The 19,862-nt window shown below is 44.9% G+C and overlaps 1 protein-coding gene across 1 annotated transcript in view; it reads left to right on the forward strand.

The window, feature by feature from the left end:
- The window catches only part of PDZD2 (PDZ domain containing 2), a 139,605-nt gene that overhangs the window by 55,057 nt on the left and 64,686 nt on the right, over positions 1 to 19,862 (forward strand). The window contains exon 2 of the mRNA XM_026865822.1: positions 16,567 to 16,969. Within this exon, the coding sequence (XP_026721623.1) occupies positions 16,567 to 16,969 (403 nt within the window). The remainder of the gene's footprint in view (positions 1 to 16,566; positions 16,970 to 19,862) is intronic.

Here is a 19,862-nt window from a genome sequence, read left to right on the forward strand (position 1 = left end):
GGGTGGGGGGGTGGTCTGTGTGTGCCATCACTGTCATGGAAACGAGGCATGATGGCGATTAAGATGGATGTGGGTCTTTTGTTTCTGGGGTGCATGTGGTGGCTGAAATGTCTGTTATTGTGCTTGGTGGCAATTTGTTTAGATTATCTACTGTGTGTGACTTCCCTGAGCACAGCAAATGGAGACCGTGTGTTTTGATGCTTCATCTGAGTAAATGCCAACAAATGGAATCTATATATTGGCTCTATTTTGGAACACAAAGGCTTCTAGGAAGAGTTGGAGGGGAGGATATTTCTGTCTTCAAAATGTTGCTATTATGTTGAATTACTTTACTTTTTTTGGAAAAATAAACCAAACCTGCTTGCCACAGAAGGATGGTATTTAGCAAGAAATAAGTGGAATCTGCAAGTCCCTGGGGCAGTTGTTGCGGTGCAGTGTATCAGGGTTGAGGGCTCCTGTCCTGGCTGGTGGCGAGGACAGTATTGTGCCTCTCAGTGAAGAGTGACGCGTGTCCGAAAAAAGACCCTGTGCTCTTCTTGGCAAAGCTCCCCGGAGGGCTGTGAAGGAGCAGCAGTGGCTCTGAGCCATCACAGCGCTTTGGGAAGGAAATCCCAGTCTTGCAGGGCAGATGGCAAAGTGCCTGTTGATTTTTGGGGAGGGTGAGGGGTTGTCAAGGTTTTGCTGTTGGAGATTTGGGTGGATTACAACAGCCCTAGGGCTGCAGTAGGGTTGCAATGGCTGTTTTGGGAAGATTGAAAATAGCACTACATTAAAGTGCCCACGGCAGAGTTGCTTGGCATACACATGTACAGCTGGTATTCCTCTGGCATTGCATGTGGGCTGTCTAATGCCCTTCTGTGTTGCTAGAGGAGCAGAAATGTCCTGCCACAGGGATGTGATCCAGCCCCCTGCTTGTCCAACAAAGAAATTCTTGTCGCTAAACAAAAGGCTTCTTTAAGGAATATATAGATGCCCAGAGTCTGAATTTATGTTTCTCTCCATGGGATGAGTCACTGCACTGGTTTTTAATAGAGCCCCTCTGGATTTATGTGGCTGCTGCTCAGATTAAACTCTGATCCAGCGTGTGAAATAAGATTCAGTAGTTGTACTCTTCTGCTGTCCTGCTTCTTGCAGACAGTTGCTGGTTAAAGTTTGCTTCTGGCTTTTTCTGTGCAGATAACAGTTAGAAAATACGTTACGGAGCATCCTCCTTTTGGGTTATATTGACTGCCTTCGCATGTTACTACTTGTTATTTTTAAGCAGACATCCAATACCTGCTATCTCGTTGGTTGTTTCATTTAATTGAATTCAATCTTATGTGAGAACATGCTGACAAGTCCAATCAATACTTTCAGTGAAAGTTTAGCAAGGGGAGAGGAAGGAAATTAGCTATATGGCATGTTACAAGCTTATCATGAAGTAGTTGTGATGATTTGTAATGGGAATTTTTAGTTTCCCCCCCTCTGTCGGGACTTGCATCTTTTTTCCTGCAGTTGCTGCCAGGTTCTGCTCTGAAATTCAGAAACATAACACATTTGGAGCAAGAGATGCTGATTCCCTTGGGGAGGGAAGTGAGCTGGAAGAGCTGGGGTGCTGGGGGGAGGAGGCAGGCGATGGGAAGAGGAGAGGGAGAAGGAGCCGGTTTGGAGGGAGCAGGAGCAGCCCTGAGCCCTTGGATGCATCCCTGCTGTTCTTTGCTGTAAGTAAACCTACATGTAAAGCAGGTGAATGGAAGTCAAAAAGGGAAAGGAAATTTCTTTTCCTGTGATGTTGTTGGCTTTTTTTTTTTTTTTTTTTTTAAGTAGCAAAGGCTTATCTGCCAAACAAACACGCTCCTTAAGAAGCAGGGATGGGCAGAAACTCTTGGAATTGAAATTTGTGAGCCTTGCAGTCTGGGCTCACTTCTCTGGGCTTTGCATATCTCGTGGGGTGGGGGTTTGTAAACTTTGTTTTGCTTGACAGCCTATCTGCATCTACGAGGGAGGCTTTGCCTCTGGCTAGTGTGCCCTTTGCATTAAATTAAGCAACTCGCCCCTCCCCATCCTGTAAAAGTTGATCTGGAACAGCTGTACAGCTTCTCTGCAGTACACTAACTACTTTTTTTACCTTCTTTGGTTTTTTTACTGCAGCTTTTATTTTTGTTTTTGGAGTCTTGTGTGTCTGTCTTCCATCCCTTTGTGCCATCTCTCACTGCTGAATATTCAAACTCTTGATCTGCACATGGGCTAAAAATGATTATTGCTTTGAACTTAAAAATGAATTGAGTGAATTCCCACATCCACTGTAGGAAAGGAAAATATTCAGTTTGAAATATAATTTGGAGCCTATAGGAAAATGCATCTGATGAAGTTTGTGCTAATTCTATAGCTTTGGTACCAAAGCACCAGCTCTGTTATTGTCAAGAGTATTGCATGTAAGCTCTGTATTTTAATAGTAACTCAGTATGGCTAATTAGTTTGAAAGCTCTTTGAAGAAGCCGATGTACTGACTAAATAAGCTTTTATTTTTCAAAGCAACTAAAGGCACTCTTAATTTACAGAGCAGCTAGTTGTAAAACTGCCTTTGGTTTGCTTGCTAGGAGCCAGTGTGAAGCCCAAGCGTGCCTGCAGTCAAAATTACTCCAACGCTGTCTGCTTGGGTTGGTGTTAGTGTGCTTGAAGGAGGTTTCTGGGTCTTTGGCACAGTAGCGCAGCATAAATTTGTGCCACTGGGCTTTATGTGTCCGGGAGGAGAATGTCATGTAATGAATGCTCCTGCACCATTGAAATCAGTGGCAGTATTATCAATCTCTCCTGTGTTCACAGGCAGGTTCAATCCAATAATGAAGAGCAGCTTTGAGTTTCTAACCAGATGACATGGCTAATCCTGAAGCATGTATAAAGCAGCCATAGTTATTAGGAGATTTGTGGCTTTGAAAGTTCAGATTCCCTTAGTGCAGTTTGTTAATGGCAAGGATTTGCAGTAAGTGAATAATAGATGAAAGTCATCAAAAGGCTTACAGGGGATTTCTTGTGACATAGTGCTGGTCTGTCATGCCAGAGCTGGAGGTTTCTGGGTGGATCCTAAAAATAAATTATTTTTAAAAAAGGGGGCGGTTGGGGGGGGGAAGGACAATGGTTTCATATTTTGTGATGCTCTGGGAAGTAGGAGTTGGTGGTGTGACGTATTGGGAACTACAGCCACAGTGCAGAGCAGTGTGTGCTGAATATCCCTGGCTGTGGCTTTCTCATGTGCTGGCAGTGCCCCAGCAGTGGTCAGACCCTTCATAGCCCCAGGGGCTGACAGGTGGAGGGGAAGGGGTGTCCATCTTCTCTTCTGCACCACATAAGGTGAGCAGGACTGGTGCTGCATCTAGTCACCATCTGGCAGTGCTCTTTGCCGGGACACATGGTCTGCTTTGCTCCCAGGCGTGTTTTCACTTGTGAAGCCCCTGGGGCCACAGCACCAAGCATCTCCTGCAAGCTGGGAGCTGATGGGCAAGCAGCCCTGAGGGGCTCTGTAATTCTGGGTGATGGGGTGGGATACTTTCCCCAACAGGCCTTTCCTTTGGGACCATCTGACCCGGGGCAGGAGAGTGTCCCAATATTTATACCGCGTACTCCTCTCAACCAGCATGGTGTGCAGCGATGTGTGCCCTTACCTGCTTCTGTGTTAACAGATTCAGTCCTAAGCAGTCACTGGGCTGGGCTACCCACAGACACCTTTTGGGTGGCAGCATCAGTCCCTGCTCAGAGACTGGCTTGGGGCTGCAGGAAGCCCTGTCCTCAGCCTGTGGGGAGAAGAAATCAATTAAAAACTCTCACTGTTGTGGTGTGATGGTAGTGTGAGGGGTCCAAAGAGTGTCCTTAGGCAGAAACATTGTGGGGTGATACCCCAACACAGAATGGAGGGTGAGAACTTGCAATCTTCAGTTGGTTTTGAATTTTAAAAAATTAGAATATATTTTTTTTCCTCTACTGTCATGTCCCATGTTGGATTGCAAATATGTTACATCTGACATCTAATGAAGTTGCAACTTGGGGCAAATATGGATGCATTTTGTCTGCAGCAGCAGCTTGGGGGATGTGTGTGGGGGGGTGATTTGTTGCTGGGAAGAGCTGGTTACGTGAACAGCTGCAGAAGACACAATGCTGCTGGGGGCTATCCTGCTCGCTCAAGGCAGTTTATGGGGTTGCAGCCCCTATCATAGCTAGATGAAGGGTTGCCCATGTATTTGTAGCTGGTATAGTGGTTAAAGCAGGCTGCAAAATCTGTGTTAAATCCAGAAACTTCACTGTGTGCAAAGTGTTGGCTAGGAAGTTGAAATCATCTGCAAGCACTAATCCATCAGCCCTCTGAAGGAGGGCATGTGTGTCTTGTTTGTGTTGCAAAACTGAGTGAAAGTTAGGAAATGTTCATGGTTGCAGCCATGTGTGTTCATTAATTCTTCTCCCTTTTGGCCTTGTCCAAACTCACTGTGGTAAAAACAGAAAGTCAGGATATAATTAGAAGCTGGTTTATAATGTGAGCATCTGAGGAAAGAGGCGAACATACTACAGACAGGCACATGTATGTTCGTCACTGCCCAACTCTTGCCTTTGCAACCAAACAGTATGCAGAGTCCTGGCTGTAGTTCTTAAATTTACTTGAGTGATGGGGTTAGGGGGCATATGATGTCAGAAGGGGTATCATCCTGGGGGAAGTTGTCACCCAGTCAGGGGTGATTTTCTCCACCTGGGTTGGTGCTAGCCTTAGCAAAGTGGTAGTTGCTCTTGTTTTGTTGGTGATCTGCCTGTGCCTGGGAATCTTGAACATCCGTGACTGAAGTGCTTGAATTCAGAGCAATGCACTTGTCTGGGCAAAAATAACTCTAGCCCCATTGCGGGGGAGCTCGGATGGGAAATGTTTGTGCTCATAAGGAATTGTAAAACTGAATGACTATCAGCATGGTTTGCTTGTTTTACAGAGGGTGAGTCCTTTTTTCTGGACAAATGTCAGGAATATGAAAGATGTATTTAGGCAGTGGGAGAGGAAGGGTTTGGTGTGACTGACGGAAACTGTTGAGCAAGAGAGACAGTGCTTTGTGTAGGATTATTATGGTTAAAAACCTGTCGCAGCATGCAGAGGAAGCACGGTTCAGCAAGCCCATAGTCAAGCCGAAAGCAGTTCATCCCCAGGATTTACTGTATGCACAGCCTGCCGTCACAGCCAAGAACAAAGTAGTGATGTTAAATAGCTAAATAAACCTCCTGTCCCCGCAGGCATTGGTCCTCAAAAGACAAAAATGTCCTTTGCAAGAGTGGCTGCAAGTGAAATGAAGCCCTGATGGCTTTGCTGGCAGGGGCAGGGGGCTGAAGGTTATATTGGCTTGGTCTGGAGCAGTCCATGAGCAGTAGTGGCACCATGAGGGGCATGTTGAGGGCCACAATGAACACACTTGTGGAAAATTTGCTCTTTTTCCCTTGTTCCTCAGGCCTCCTGCAGGCTGAAATCCATCCTAAAGTCACAAAAAAAAATAACATACGTGGGGTTGCGTTTGTGTGTACAAGTTTAGGGTCTTTTTCCCCTTTATTATGTTTGGTTTGTTTTTTTTAAGGTTGGGGTTTTTTTGTTTGCATAGTCAGATGACCCTTTCAGACTTTTCCCTTCTCTGACAGAGGGTTAGGGTTTCTTTTTTGCTGTTAGTAGAGAGATGACTTTCTCATCTCAAATACGTGTTTCTGGCTTTGTGAACTTCATGGCCAAATCACAGGATCTGAGGATGCTGAATGACAGATGTTGTTCCCCCTTGGTAAGGAGGGAGCAGCTAAAATAGCTACCATTTTCAGTATTAGGGAGAATACTGGAGAATACCCAAAACTGAGTGGTCTTTTGAAGGCAAATAGCCTTGCTGCTGAAATTGGCCTCTTCAAATAAACCTGAGCGCCATGAATTTGTTCCTTCCCTATGTGCCCCCCAGCAGTTGTGAGGTTATTTGAAGCCTGGACTCTCTGTTAATAGGTCTTCTCTCAGGAGCTCAAATAAGCTTGCAAAAGCATTGGAAATAAGTCTCTTCTACCCCAGCGTACCACTTCCTGCTGTAAGAGGGACTTGATTAAATTTTCTGGCTCTCCCTTTCGTTGCTCACAGACATCCAAAACCCTCACTTCTCAGTGGAAAGATGTACTTTGGGAATTATAACTAATGTTGAAACCTAAAAGAATGTGTTTTGCCAAAACAATGTTGCAGATTTTTTTTTTGGTTGGTTGGGGTTTTTTTTCTTTTTTTTTTTCCATTTAAAATACCACTGTAAAACTTTGCTGCTGGAGTAGAAGTTGTTCCAGTGGCATGAGTTTTATTTTCTCCTCCCTTTTGGGCATTTGTGATAATTTCTACATAGGAAAAAAGTTTTATCCCCTAGTGGTGACATCACTGCCCAGGAATAGCCTTGAGTCTGCCACTAGCACTGCCCTGTGCTGCTCTATGAGTGCTGTCAGTTGGCATGATCCAGCCCCTGCGGGCTCGCAGACCTCCCACCTGCTGGCTTTGCACCAGGGGATCTTCACATTCACCTGTGGAATTTTTTGTGTCAGCCTCCCTGGGTGCTGTGTCTGTGCAAGATTCCTGGATTATGATAAAGAGTATCTTCCGTGATGAATGTACTCAATTTTGAGTACAAACCATTTCTCACAGGTTAAATCTGCTCCGGGCTGTCACTGCTGCCTGGTGTGATTTGAAACCGGGGGCAGAATTAGAGAAGAGATTTGCAGGGAGAAAGAGGGAAGGATCATGCTGTATACTTAGAAGTTGTTTTAGAGGAGTGATCCTAAAATAGCCTGGATGAAAGGTGGAGATCTGTGGAAATAGGGTGATGAGGTGTGAAACACAGTGACAAAATTTGGGTACTCAGGGTAAAGTGGGAAAAGCGTTACACACTCCATATACTTTGTACATGGGTCACACACAGATTGCTTTTGACCCCTTCCTTGTTTCTTCGCATGAGGCACATGTGCTCTCCAGTTGGGTAATTTTTTTTCATGTTTTGCAAATGGGAACTTGTTTGCTCTTTCTGGTATGGAGTGAGTCTTATACCTTGGGAGGAACAGTGCGGAGAAGGAAAGTTGCTACCATGCAAGACTGAAGATTTTCAGACATAGCACTCGATGCAAATCAATCTGCAATGAAGTGAAAATCTTTATTTTGAATATATTCTCTCAGTTTGAAAGTCGAAGCTCCAGTGCTTCTTCATTCATATTTCTGAGATTTTGTTTTCTAATTCAGAAGTATTGTTTTTTAAAAAGCCAAGCATCTGAACTAATGATAACAAGCTGCATCTCTGCAGTTAACAACAGAAGTGAAAATACTTTGAGCACTGTTTTGTAATTTACAGCAACTACTGCAAAAACTAAACAGGAACTTATTTGTATTCCAGTGTGTGTGTGCTGGGCATGCCTGTGAGCAAGTCTTGTCTGGCTGGGGCCTTGCACTTCATGTAAAGCAGAAAATCATGCATGAACCTAATAGATGTTAGCCCCGGAATTGCAAACTTGATGAATACATTGGAGAATACTGTTAGGGTCATGGAGCAGTTACCCCATGTCTGCATTAGCCAGTAGTGTAGCTCAAAGGGGAGGGGGGTCTGTAGGATGAAACTGTTGAGCTGGAACCTGACCTCCACACTAGGTTATTTTTGGGATTATTTTGGATTAGTTCTACTGCAGTCTCATGGGCACTCAACTGGAGCATATGGCACAGCAGCCAGAGTGCATTGAGAGTACTCCTGGCACACATCTGCCACTTGAATTTCATCTGAGAAGAACCTGGTGAGAGCTTGGAGACTGCCTGGTCATGCAAACTAAAGCACAGAAATAGGGAAAATAAAATTTGCTTCAAAACTGTGCTCTTGATTTGTACTGAAGTGGTACACTAGACCCTGTTGATGGCAGCCCTTGATAACGGCGGTGTTGGGAGGGCTGTGGCTAGCAGTGTCCCTGCAAATTGAACGTACCCCTTCATTCACAGTTTCTGGGTACTTTTTCCGCTTCATCCATCCTGCAGTAACAAGGCTGTAGAATAATCACCCCATGCCACATTAGAGTCTAGTAAAGCCTTGCTTGAGGAGGCAAACCCAAATCAAGACATTTTGGAAAACATATTTGGTAAAAAAGGAGTAAGGGAAAGTTTATCTGTGGTGTTTGGATATGGATGTGAATTAAGAGCATGACTGTACTCATTCACCTGTGTGTTGCAGCTGCATTACCAAGACCCATGAAGCAACTCTGTGTATCTAGCCATGCCCTGTGCCCCAGGGGAGGGCACATCCACCTCTGGGCTCCAAGAGGAAGACAAATTGACGCCTTCTTTGGCAAAAGCATAGAAGAGGTGTAAAACTTGACCCGTCTCCAAGTCCTCAAGAAGAGAGCGATTGCATAGAGAGCAATTGGCAGTGAAGGACAATTGCATAGGACACCAAACAAAAAGCTTATGCTTGTATTGCCTGGAGCTTCAGGAGTGTGAGTGTCTTCAGAAGGGCAGGAAATCATCATGGCGGGAGAGACCAAATCGGAACAGCAGTAACACAGCATAGATCAAAGAGTAATTGCAGGTGCTAATGCCTAGTTGTAACTTGATATTATTTTGGCCTGTTGCAGCAAAGGTAGAAATCTTTTTAAAATCATTTTTAAACTGATAACTAGTCATTTTAAATTGCTCAGTGTTCTTGTAACTGGAAATTATATCTGTGAGCATGGCCATGTATCCAGCTAAATGTCTGTTTGCGGCAGAGCTCTGAACTAACAAATTGGAGCATTCAATGCCATGATGGTTTGACTAGATTAGACTGCTTCTCTTCATACACTCTGCCGCTAACCAAGGAACAAATAGAATTTGTCTCCTTAATACCCGTTAGTCTGTCTCTGGGACCCAAACTCAAAAAGCACCATATGGATCTGCTTCTCAGGACTTTTAGATGCAGTTGTGGGAGTTGCATGTTTGGTCCTTTGTAAAGCTCAAGTCCAAAATCTGTGTAGTCTAAATGCAATGTCACTGCTCTGTTCTGCTAGCACAGACAATAAATCATAAAATCCCAAAGGATTTTATGATGACTGCAGTTGCATAATCTGTTAAATTTAGGATGTCTTTCAGAGTTTGGGGGGCTCCTTAGGTGTGGAGAAGCTGTGTAGCACCTCAAGTCATCCTCTTCAGGTGTTCTGGGAGGAGAGAGGACTCATTCTGGCCATTCACATCCTTCATCTATGTGCTGTGTGTTTTGGAGGTCCCTGCTCTGGTTGTCATTCTCCCAAAGCCCTGGACATGCTTCTGAGGCACCTCTACAACATGCAGGGCAGAAATGTGTTTTTTGTGCTGTGCCAGCATAATTGCAGTGATCTAGCCTGTCTTCTTTCCACACTGGCAGTGGGGATGCGATTCAGCTGGACTTTGTTGTCTGTGGTGAGTATGCCTATAGGATGCCTGTCCTTTCAGTTTTAGAAACTGGAGATGTGAATGCCCTTCAGCCAAAGACAGGCAGTATTTCTGTATGTGCCAACTCCCTTCCCTCTGGCTGCAGCTGCACTTGTCTCAGCCGTATGTAGGTGGGAGCTGCCGGTGGGAATGGAAGCGTGGTCCCCTGCTACCACCAGCCTCCTCTTCTCCTGTCCCTGCATCTGTGTGCTGACCAGATCAGAGTGCTGGGCTGGGTTCAAACTCCCCATGTTGAGCTCTGACTTTTTGAAATTTTTCTTTGGCTGGTTTAAAGCTGGATAGGTTCCCTCACTGGGTTCACTTGTACTCTTGCTCAAATGACTGTGCCAGCACCTGAGCAGGATGTGGGGTGGGAGGAAGCTGTGGTGGTGTTTGGTGTTGGCTGATCCCAGATGTAGGGTGTTTGTGAAACTGTAATACTTGAAGCCAGTGGCTTCACCACCTTAGACCTTGCAGCAACTCTGTGCGATAAGACATGTTGTTGGCCCTGCTTTTTTGTGGAAAGACTTTCCTGGGGTGTTGAGAGGGATCTGTAGCACAGCAAGGGAAAGGAATTCAGTTCTCCCAAATTCAAAGGTGCATCACTGCATTCATATAAGGTAGAGTGAGGCGTCTCACCAGGCTTTAGTCATGGTCTTATATCACAAAGCTGAGCTGAATCTCGTCTTTCAGCAAAAGCTACAAGCAGGCAGTGACTCCATGAAAACACAGCAGCAATCCTCCTCTCTTTTCTTTTCACTTTTGCTGAGACTTCAGGATTTTATGGTGGGCAGAGAGGCCTTGGCCAGGGCCTCCTGCCTGCCTTGCCAGAGGTGTGTTTGCCTGGAGGCTCTTGCAGACTTCAGTGCTGGAACATTTTTTCCTGTTGGTCTTAAATTCTTGGTGGTCTGGTTTCTCAGATGAATAGTGAGGAGCAGACCTTGCCTCATCTGTTTGATGCTGCCGTTTCTTCTCTGTGATGTTGGTGTTGTGTTGTACAGACTGACAGTAACCAACCTGCAAGCAGCTCAAGCATCGCCAAGGCGAGCACATCAGTGTGATATTCAGAGGAACGGGTCGTTTTAATCCAGCACAGGATTGGGTCTGATCAGCACCAGACTTGCCTGTACTGGCTTATAAAAGACCACAGAAATATACCTTGAAATTTAAATTCCAAATTAGTTTTTCTTTCAAGATCTTAGTAGGTCTAGTTGCATCCCTTGCTATAAAATTAATAGTGAAGAGTATGACATAGACAGAAAAACTGGATTCAAAGTTTGGTGCTCCAGAAAGCCACCAGTTTGGCTGTCTTGAAGAACCCAACATGTTGTAGAGAGCCATAGCCTCTGTCAGACTCCTGGAGGTGCTGCTTAACCTTGGCCACAAGCTGAGGGCTGGGGGTTGCTCATCCTTAAAAGGGAGATGGGAGCTCTTTTGCATACCCCAGGGCTGTTAGAATGCACTCCTTGGGTGTTTAGTCTCTCAGCTCCATGACTGCCTTTCCTCCTGTTTATTAAGGCAGTCAGAGAACATCGAGTCCCTTGTGTGTGCCATCGCCCACAAAGCCTGGAGCAGGAAAGGGCTTGTCAGTGACGAGGTGCTGGATCCAACACCTTCCTGGTGTGCTGTAGCTCTGTGCCCACGAGTATGTTGAAGTAACAGCTGGGTTTACCAGCACCATTGCTTTCTGCTGAGATAAATTGTGGTTGGAGAACTTAGTTCTCTGGGGATGTGGAGGAGAGTTGGCCAAGGGATGTCCCTGCAGCCCCAAGGATGTGACACCTCTTGCCAACTCGGCTGCAGCAAGGTTTGCCTGAGACTGTAGCTCAGTGTTTTCCTTTGCCTGCACACATGAAGGCAGACTCGTCTCCTTCCCAAAGACATGGCAATCTGTGAAAAGTACCTGCCAGTGATTACCAGAGTCTGTCCTCAGTGGGCTGGATCTGCTTGCACGGTGAGGGCAGTGAGGTGAGTGTTTCATGAGGAGCCATGTGCCCGTCCATTAGTCACTATCTGTTAGTTAGTAATTTGCCCTGCCTTACTTGAAAAGCAAGTTAGCTCATTTGCCGACGTCATGAAGAGATGGTTTGTTAAGCTTAGCTTTTAAATCCCCCTTGGGGGTGGAGGTTTCATCTCTGCGAGGATCTGCACTGCCCCTCATCTTTCCCACCTAAAGAAGATTGAGTTTCAAGACTTTTTACCATGCCAGAGTCTTTCAGAGAAGAGCATAAAAATTGGTGGTTTGTCTGTCCTGCTAAGGCCATTACAGGTCCTGGGAGGGGCTAGACAGGGCCTCTGAAAACTGTTTTCTTGGCTGAGGTTTCTCCTTCATGCCCTGGTGAGTTGCACGATGGACTGACTGGCAAGATGTCAGTGATGCTCTGTGTATCATTTCCAAAGCGCTTTCTGATCTATCAGGATGAAAGGTTCTGGAGAAATGCTAAGTAGTATTATTAGTGTAAAATAAACATACTTCTTCAATATTTCTGATCCTAAAGTGGATCCAGATGCTTTCTTATGGCTGCTGGATCTGCTTCAGTTTTTCTGTAGCTCAGTGTGGCCATCTGCATTTGTTCAAGTGAGATGGGATATGACAGAGAGCTTGTGGCAGCATGCTCTTGTCAAGCCTGTAAACCTTTATATTTATACATGCACACGCACAATACATATATACATGTAAAAATGATAAAATGACTGGCTTACTCTAAGACACCATTTCTGAGCCTGACACTTAACGCGTGTGCCAAGGAACTTGGAATAAACTCAGCAAGTTTATCAGTTCTTATGATGACAGGAATCAGTTCAGCTGACTCAAAACAGTCTCTGAAGGAAGTGGACATTTCCATCTCTTCATAATTCTGATACAAAAAGAGCATTAAATGCCCCTTGATACCAGCCACCAGTTGCATTTTCCAACCTGTGGTCGAGCTTTGCAAGAGGTAACTTTCCAGCTCTGTTTCAAGTGTAAAATAATTTTCCTCTGGTTTTAAAGATTATTAACATCTTCATGGTTTCTCTCCTACAGAGAAAAAGCCTGCCTGACTGCTTAAGAGTGGTGTTTTATAGAGGTTGGGGTTTTACCAGTGCTGGTGCCAGGGTAAGATCAAAGCAGCAGGAGCAGCCGGGTGGCCCTTCTTCTGAGCGCACCAGTGGAAGTGTTTCCAAGCCAATGTTGCAGTGAGGTTTTAGACCCTGCTTGGGCGAAATGATGCCACAGTGTCTGAGGTGACTCCCAGCTGTGCCAAGGAGACGACACTGCCTTGCAAAGACTGACAGATACAGAAAGTGTGGATGGATGTTTTGCTGGGAAAATTTTGTTACGGTAACCAATACTAATAGATGTATGATCAGCTGATAAAATCTCTTGCATTCTTAAAATCATGATAATAGGATTTGTTATGTGTCATCATTCACTGGCTGCCCAAGAAGTAGCTGCCCAAGGCTTTTTAGCTGTATATGAGATCCAGGGCTTTCACCTACTTTATCCCCTGCAAGCCAAAATGGGGAATAGTAAGTTCGAGAGTCTCAGTTTTCAATAACTTTGAACCAATCAAAGCTGCATTAGGGATATTTTTGCTCCATGCATCTTCTCCATTCAGGCTGAAGACCATGTTCAAACTAAGCAACAACTTGGAGGTTGCAGCTGCTTCCCCACCCACATCTGTGCCGAGAGCTGCGTTATGGTCACCAGCTCTGATCCTGCCCTGCCTGAGGCATGGTTGGTGTATTGGTTGCTAAAATCTCTGAATGCTCTACAGGGACTAAATCTAAAAAAAGGCTTGTCTGTGTTGTGCATATTAAAACCCCTGAGAAGTGTGATTTTGGGTCCTGTCTAACTTTTGCCATTTTCTGCAGTCTAGAGGCTGTATAATTACATTTTACTGAATCCATCCCGTTACTCCCCTCTGGCATGGGATGCTCCTGAACTGATAGTAATTAAAAATCTGAAGGCTCTCACTCGTGTAATACAACCTTTCCTGTCTTGTCCAGTGTTGAAAGCTTGCCATGCGTCTGTGGGGTTTTTTGGCTTCTTACTTAAACTGGAAGAAATGACAAAGGAAAAGGAAGCCAGCTAATTAGGCAGCATGTACTTAGCAGAACTTAATGGTGGCTTATGTTCCTTGGTTAACAGCCCTGTCTTGGGAGTGCAGTAGATCAAATGACCACGAATTCTTGATATATTAGTTTGCTATCTTGTCGTATGACTTTGGTGTTACACCAGTGCTGGTTTTCCAGCACAGGATGCCTGGTCTTTGGTTTGAAACAAACTCTGAGTTAATGATGACACTTATTGCATCACTGGTAGCAGCTGTCCAGAAATACCTGGCATCATCTGGTGTATGCAATCACTTGCTGCCATGCAAAGGTGATTGCTTACTGACCTGGACAAGAATTTTTAATTTTTTTTTTTTTCCTGGAAACTTATTGTGTGCTTTGAACTGCTGAGGAGTACTCAGGAAGACATAAACCCATGAGTTACTACAGGCTGCACGCCTGGAACATGTAGGCCATCTCGACATATGGAGTAAATCAGCACGGCTCTGCTAACTTCAGTGCAGCTGCATCTATTACCACACACTGTAACCCTGCTCCAGACTGTAGGGATGGTTGTCTGTGAACAGTGGATAGAAAAAAACCCTCCCTTCTTTCTTCCCTTTTACACTTTACGAGCAGAATAAATGTGCTACAAGTGGAGGTGAGATAGTAAATTATTTTTGCCTGTATAAAATGACTTTATTTGGACATATGCTAAGTTCCCTCTCATTCTCCTTAGTTTCTAAATGAAGTAGTTGATTAATGCATGCACTTGGTTACTGGCACTCAAAAATAAATCAGTGATTAGTTCAGAGATAGAGATCGGTGTTTTAAAAAAATTCCACATACGTGCACCTGCACAAAACCACGTCAAGCAGAACTGACTCTGCATAAAAACAGGGTGGGCAGCACCCGTGTAAGCCACTATGGGAAGAGGAGCTGCTTTTCTGCTTCCATATGCCAGGAGAAGCATTGCTATCAGGCTTATGTATGATGGATCAGAGTGCAGTGGTATTGCTGCAAGCAGAAGTCATGAATTTTAATCAACTTTACTGGCTGCCTTGAAATTTGAGTTGAAAGATAAATGTGAAAAACAGGCAGCCCATATTGTTTCTGGAACAAAACTGCCCCTTTTCTGTTGATTAAAAGAATTTTTCTTTTAACTTGATAATCAAAAATACTTCCATCTTAGTTCTGGAATATTTTTTTTAGGCTAACCCTTCAGGTCCTGCCAGACCTGGGTACCTCCCTAAGCCAAGTGTCACTTCATGGCCACCCAGACAGGTGACCTTAGCTGCAGAGACTTTTCAGCCAGACGGGCTTGTTGGTTGTCTGTTTTCAGCCGTCTTGAAAAAGATGGTTTTAGGGCTTTATTTAAATATTTTTCATGTACCTACTTAGTGAAAACTGCTGAGTGGACTGTTGAGGGTGTTGGAGTAAGGTTTATATTCACTGGAGAAATTGGCACAGCCAGCATACTTGTCCTTAATCTCCGTTGCTCCAGGGCTTCTTTTAAGGTTATATAGTTGCTGTATTCATTTGGGCATCAGTCTTCCTAATCAAATATAAGTGATTCAGATGCCAACGTTGTCCACAGAGGACATCTAAGCTTTGGGAAGAAATGTACTGTCAGCTCATGTCCCCGAACAGAACACACACCCATCGTGTTACTTCCAGCCGCTGCCAGGCTGGTCCACATTACTTTGAGTAATTGAGAGTGCTTTCCTCTCTGTACAGAAGTTTGCTTCAAGGGTTATCATAGCAGCTTTTCCTGTTTTGTCATTAAGTCACCTCTGTGCAGGAATAAGCTTGAAGGGTTATGTTTAAGGCTGAACAACTTTTAAGAAAAGAAAGGGGAAAATTAGCTTACAAGCACCAGGGAGGAAAAAAAAATGGGTGGAAGACTCCTAGGTTGCTCCTCCTCTCTCAACCACAAATATCGAGTTGTTTCTCTTAGGATCTTCTATGGCTCAATTCCACACCTGGTTTCTCATCTCCTCTGATAGCAGTAGGTTCAGCAACTGTTCCTTGTTAGTGTTTATTGCAGATGCAGCAGAGGCTTATTTGATGCACTGGGAAATTCCTGCTGCTTTCACTAGTGAGAAAGGCAATATATTTTGGGGCCTAAATTAGCGTGAAAGGTCAGATACAAACCTGCTAAGTACAAATTCCAGCTTGTTTGTACTCTCAGTGGTTACACCCTTGGCTCAGAACCCAGATATTTCAAGAATTTGGGTTGAGGTATATCCTTTCCCAAAAGAGGCATGAAGTTAGATTCCCCTTTTGCATCAGTGGGTGCAGTTTCTGTAAGGTCACAGAGTATTTGCTTGAAGCAGAAATGTCAATTCCTTCAAGGCATGTGCAGAGTCTTTAGGAGGGAAGGAGGTGCTTTGCTGTGGTACGAGAACTTGGGACTGCTCCTGGTGCATCTGAAATGACTTGGCTCTTGCTGTGATTGGAATACACTTGCTGTAAAGGAAACCCACCTTATTTCCACGTCTCTTTATGGGAGCTGGGATGCCACGCTTTGCTGTACTGAGGCCTTTGGCGCTATGCCTGCTTATCCTGGTGGCTGATTTTCTTTTTTTTTCCCTGAGGCCTTCAAAGCATGTACTTACACAGAAGCAGAAGATTAGTTTCACTAAGGAGTCTCATTTCAGATGCAAATGCTCTATGAGCTGCTGCACAAATGAAGCCTGCCTGATTTTTAATTTTTTAAAATACTTATTTATTTTAATGTCCCGCTCTATGCTTTGCTTTGCTTGCTCCACCTTTCTATGTTGCTGTGCTACAGCTCAGCTACAGGGTGGTGGGAACCCGTTTGGTGGCATTTACCAGTTGTTGTATTACACTGTGCTAGGACCAGCCTGGATCACTGGTAGGGCTGTTATCATTCCCAATATTATTCCTGGTATTTTTTCCCTGTAATACTGAAGGAAGAGAGCACTTGCCAGTACCTCGAGCTGTCCTGATGTATCCACACACTGGGTAATCTGCTGTCTGAGGAGGTGCATGAACATCACGTGGCGCAGCCTTTTGGGGTGCTGGGGCAGGGTGTGGGCACCGCAGGGCAAGTAGTTGGTAATCCTCACACATCCCTTTCCTTGCAGTTACCTGGCCGAGCAGTGCTGGAATGGCGGCTTCGTCTACCTGATCATGTTGCGCCGCATCAAGCGCAAAGCCCCTCTTCCTCCCTCCAACGGCAACAACAGCAACAGCTGCGACCCCAAAGCCAAGCCCAGCCCTGAACCTGGTGACAGAGCTGCTCAAAATGGGAAAAGGACCAGGAAGTTTGGGGTCATCACCAGAACGCCGGGCAGCAAGGACAGCAAAGAAAAGCCAGGCTCAGAGCACGGGAACGGGCACTGCACCCCGATGGAGGTGGAGGTTGCTCAGCCAGAGACTTCCGAACCAGAAAGCAACGGGGAAGAGCAGCTCCAGGGCAGCGGGGGACAGTACCGGTGCCAACTGTCAGATGGTGGTGTGCCAGACATTGGTGACCAGTCTGCCCAGGTATGTTTGGGTTTTTCTAGAGAAGAAAGCAGCAGGTGTGCCAGCTAATTAAGGGAATTTCTCAGGTGGTTTCCTTGGTTTCAGTGCTCTGTCCTCAGGTGAACCTCCAGATGACAACCCAGGCTGTTGGGGCACCAAGCCATGGGATGGGGTCCAAAACAGTGGGGCAAGAGGATTAGAGTTTAATAATTGTGAGAAACATCTGTCGTGCTCCATCTGTGATGGAGAGGATGGTCCTTATATCTCTGACCTGTCGGGGCTGGCCTCATGATTTCTTTTGTTGAGACAATGGATGACCTTATGACACCAGGGCAGGAGATGTCAGTGGAAGATGGTTGTTTTGCCCTTTGGGGCTTCATCTTTAGCTCTGTCTGAGCTTGACAGCATGTTAAAGCTCCTGTTAACATTGGAATTGAAGCTTCCCTTTTTGATGCACGAGACCACAGTGCATTTATTTTGTGTTACAGAATTTGTTTGACCACTCTGTGGGGACCACATGGAAGTTATTGTGAATTTTGCTCAGAGTTGATGAGATGGACAATCTGTTAATGTTTGGGACGACAGTGGGATTGAGGCTTTCACTGCTTCTCTCTTCATCCTAATGGAGATCTTGGGGTTTGTTGCCTGGCTAGAATTGCAACATTGCTGGATGGAGAAAAATAACCTGAGCCTTGATCAGGTTTCAGTATGCATCTATCACCAGAAGAGCTGCCTGCCAATCTTTCCAGAGACACTGATAGTATAAACAGATGAAAGCTGCTTTGTTGGGCTTGGGGCTTGCTGCAGCAGCTGGTTTTGGTTTTAAGACTTCAAAGCTGCTAACAGAGCAGTGTGAGTGGACGTCTCATCACTAAATTCTGTTAAGGAAAAGCATGGGTTTAAACATGTCCTTGGAATTAGTGCTCCCCAATACTACTGCGGGGTGGTGGTGATGGTGTCTGGGAACTTAAATTTAACTTAAAGTACATTGGAGGGGCTAAATTTAAAAAAATGCTGGTCTTAAAGAAGCATTATTGAGAAAACTTGCTCTTTCCATCAGTGAGACATGTTGGATTTTATGGTGCAACAGAATGGGGAGGATGTTTGTGTACTGTTCTTGCAAGCTTCATAATTGTCATCTTTGTGAAAGAAAGCATTAAAAGATTATAAATAAATAAATAAATTCTTCAGTATTTTAAAGCTCTGGTCCATATAAACTTCTTGAATCTGTTGTGAAGATGTCTCATTAAGCACATTATAAATGAAGATGATCAGAGTTTGTTGTGAGGAAGTAGAAAGCCAAAATACATTTTTATATATATATATATATATCTATCTAAAAAGAAACTCTTGATCCAGAGCCATCTCATGTTAGTGTTACCTTGATGTTTTGAGTCATTTTGGTTTGAGAAGTAAATATTAAATTCAGAACATACATGTGTCAATGTGAGCAATAAATACATCTTTAAGGCAAAGCACATACAAGGTGGCTTTGTAAAGTGTACTTGAGTCACTGGAAATTCAAGAGCTATAATCTGTTCAGTTGTGATGCATTTGTCATGGAGCCTGTTGGGAGGCACAGTTGGGTAAAATTGCTTCTATCTTTTTTAATTCTCTCCCCCCCCCCCCCCCCCCCCCCCTAATATTTTGCTTAGAAATATGACCTCTCTATATGTCAGTATTAATTAAATTTTTCTGACATCTGAATGAGGAGAAATGTGAATAGCTGGAGCTTGAATAGCATGCCTTGCTCATCCTTTGCTTTTTAAGGACAAGGGGGCCCTACAGAAGCCCATCACTTTAGCATCTGTGGGGTAGCTGCTATCAGATTAGTGAGTGGCTTAATTCAGTTTCTTAATAAGTATTGAGTAGTGACAGTAAATAAAACTTTCAAAATTGCTTGAGTCACATTTAAAAAAAAAAAAAAAAAAGACAAGGAATAAAGACACTTGGGACCCTCAAATCACACTTCCAGCTCCATTTTCAAAGCGTGACCCAGCACTCAGGCATGTGAGATTCAGTTGTGTCAGGAGCCATTTGAAAACAGCATCCAGGATGTCATGTCAGAAGTTGCAGCTTCCTTCCAGGCTTCAAAGCGTGAGCCAAACCTGTTGTAGCTGTGGGATGAGTTATCTCCTCCCTAGCAGGGACGGGGTGCATTGGCAGGGCAGCCTGTCCGTGGGGAAAGCGGCTCCATCCCTGCTGCCTGCCCTGCGCTCGCTGTCTCCTCCACGAGTTGACTAATTGAATATCCAGGGCTGTCAGCCCTATGTGTTTGGAGAGCACTGTATTTGCTTTAAGAGGACGAGAGCCAGCCTGCAGTGGACTGGAGGTTGGCTGTGGGTGGGGGGAACGGCTTTGAGAAGCCACTCGGTGACCGGCACAGCTGCAAGAGGACCTCACTGGTCCCCCGCACTGCCCTGGTCCTCCCCACTTCTCCTTCCCTCTCCCCTGCCCCAGGACACAGATTGGAGTATTACTGAAATTGGAATATGGAGTCCAGGAATATCCCTTTTTCTTCCTGTAGAAAGTTAGTTTAAAGTTGTTGTGGTAAAAACAGGGGAGAAGAGGTTGGGTCAAGTTTGTGTGTCTTCAGCTGCTGCTGACCAGGGCCCAACTCATGGCCGATGCCCCTGGGATGTTGTGCTGGGAGTGCTTTTGAGGCATCCATGTGTCTTCCGTGTTGTTTGCTTTCAGGGTTACCGCCTGTCCCACAAATGTGGGGTTGTTCTCCTGTTTTCTTGATATGTGCTGCTAATAACAGCAATGCTAAGTCATGAAACGAGACGAGACAAATACTGTTTATCAAGCGAACCTGCCAGGAGATTCCTGTGTTACTGGTTCGTGTGCATGTGTCAGTCCGCTTCTTCAGGCTTGCTTTCATCTCCCGGATCTTGGTCTGTCTCTCCTGTGC

The sequence above is a fragment of the Athene cunicularia genome (genome assembly GCF_003259725.1).
Source record: "Athene cunicularia isolate RWA chromosome Z unlocalized genomic scaffold, athCun1 chrZ_part1, whole genome shotgun sequence".
NCBI classification, from domain to species: Eukaryota; Metazoa; Chordata; class Aves; order Strigiformes; family Strigidae; genus Athene; species Athene cunicularia.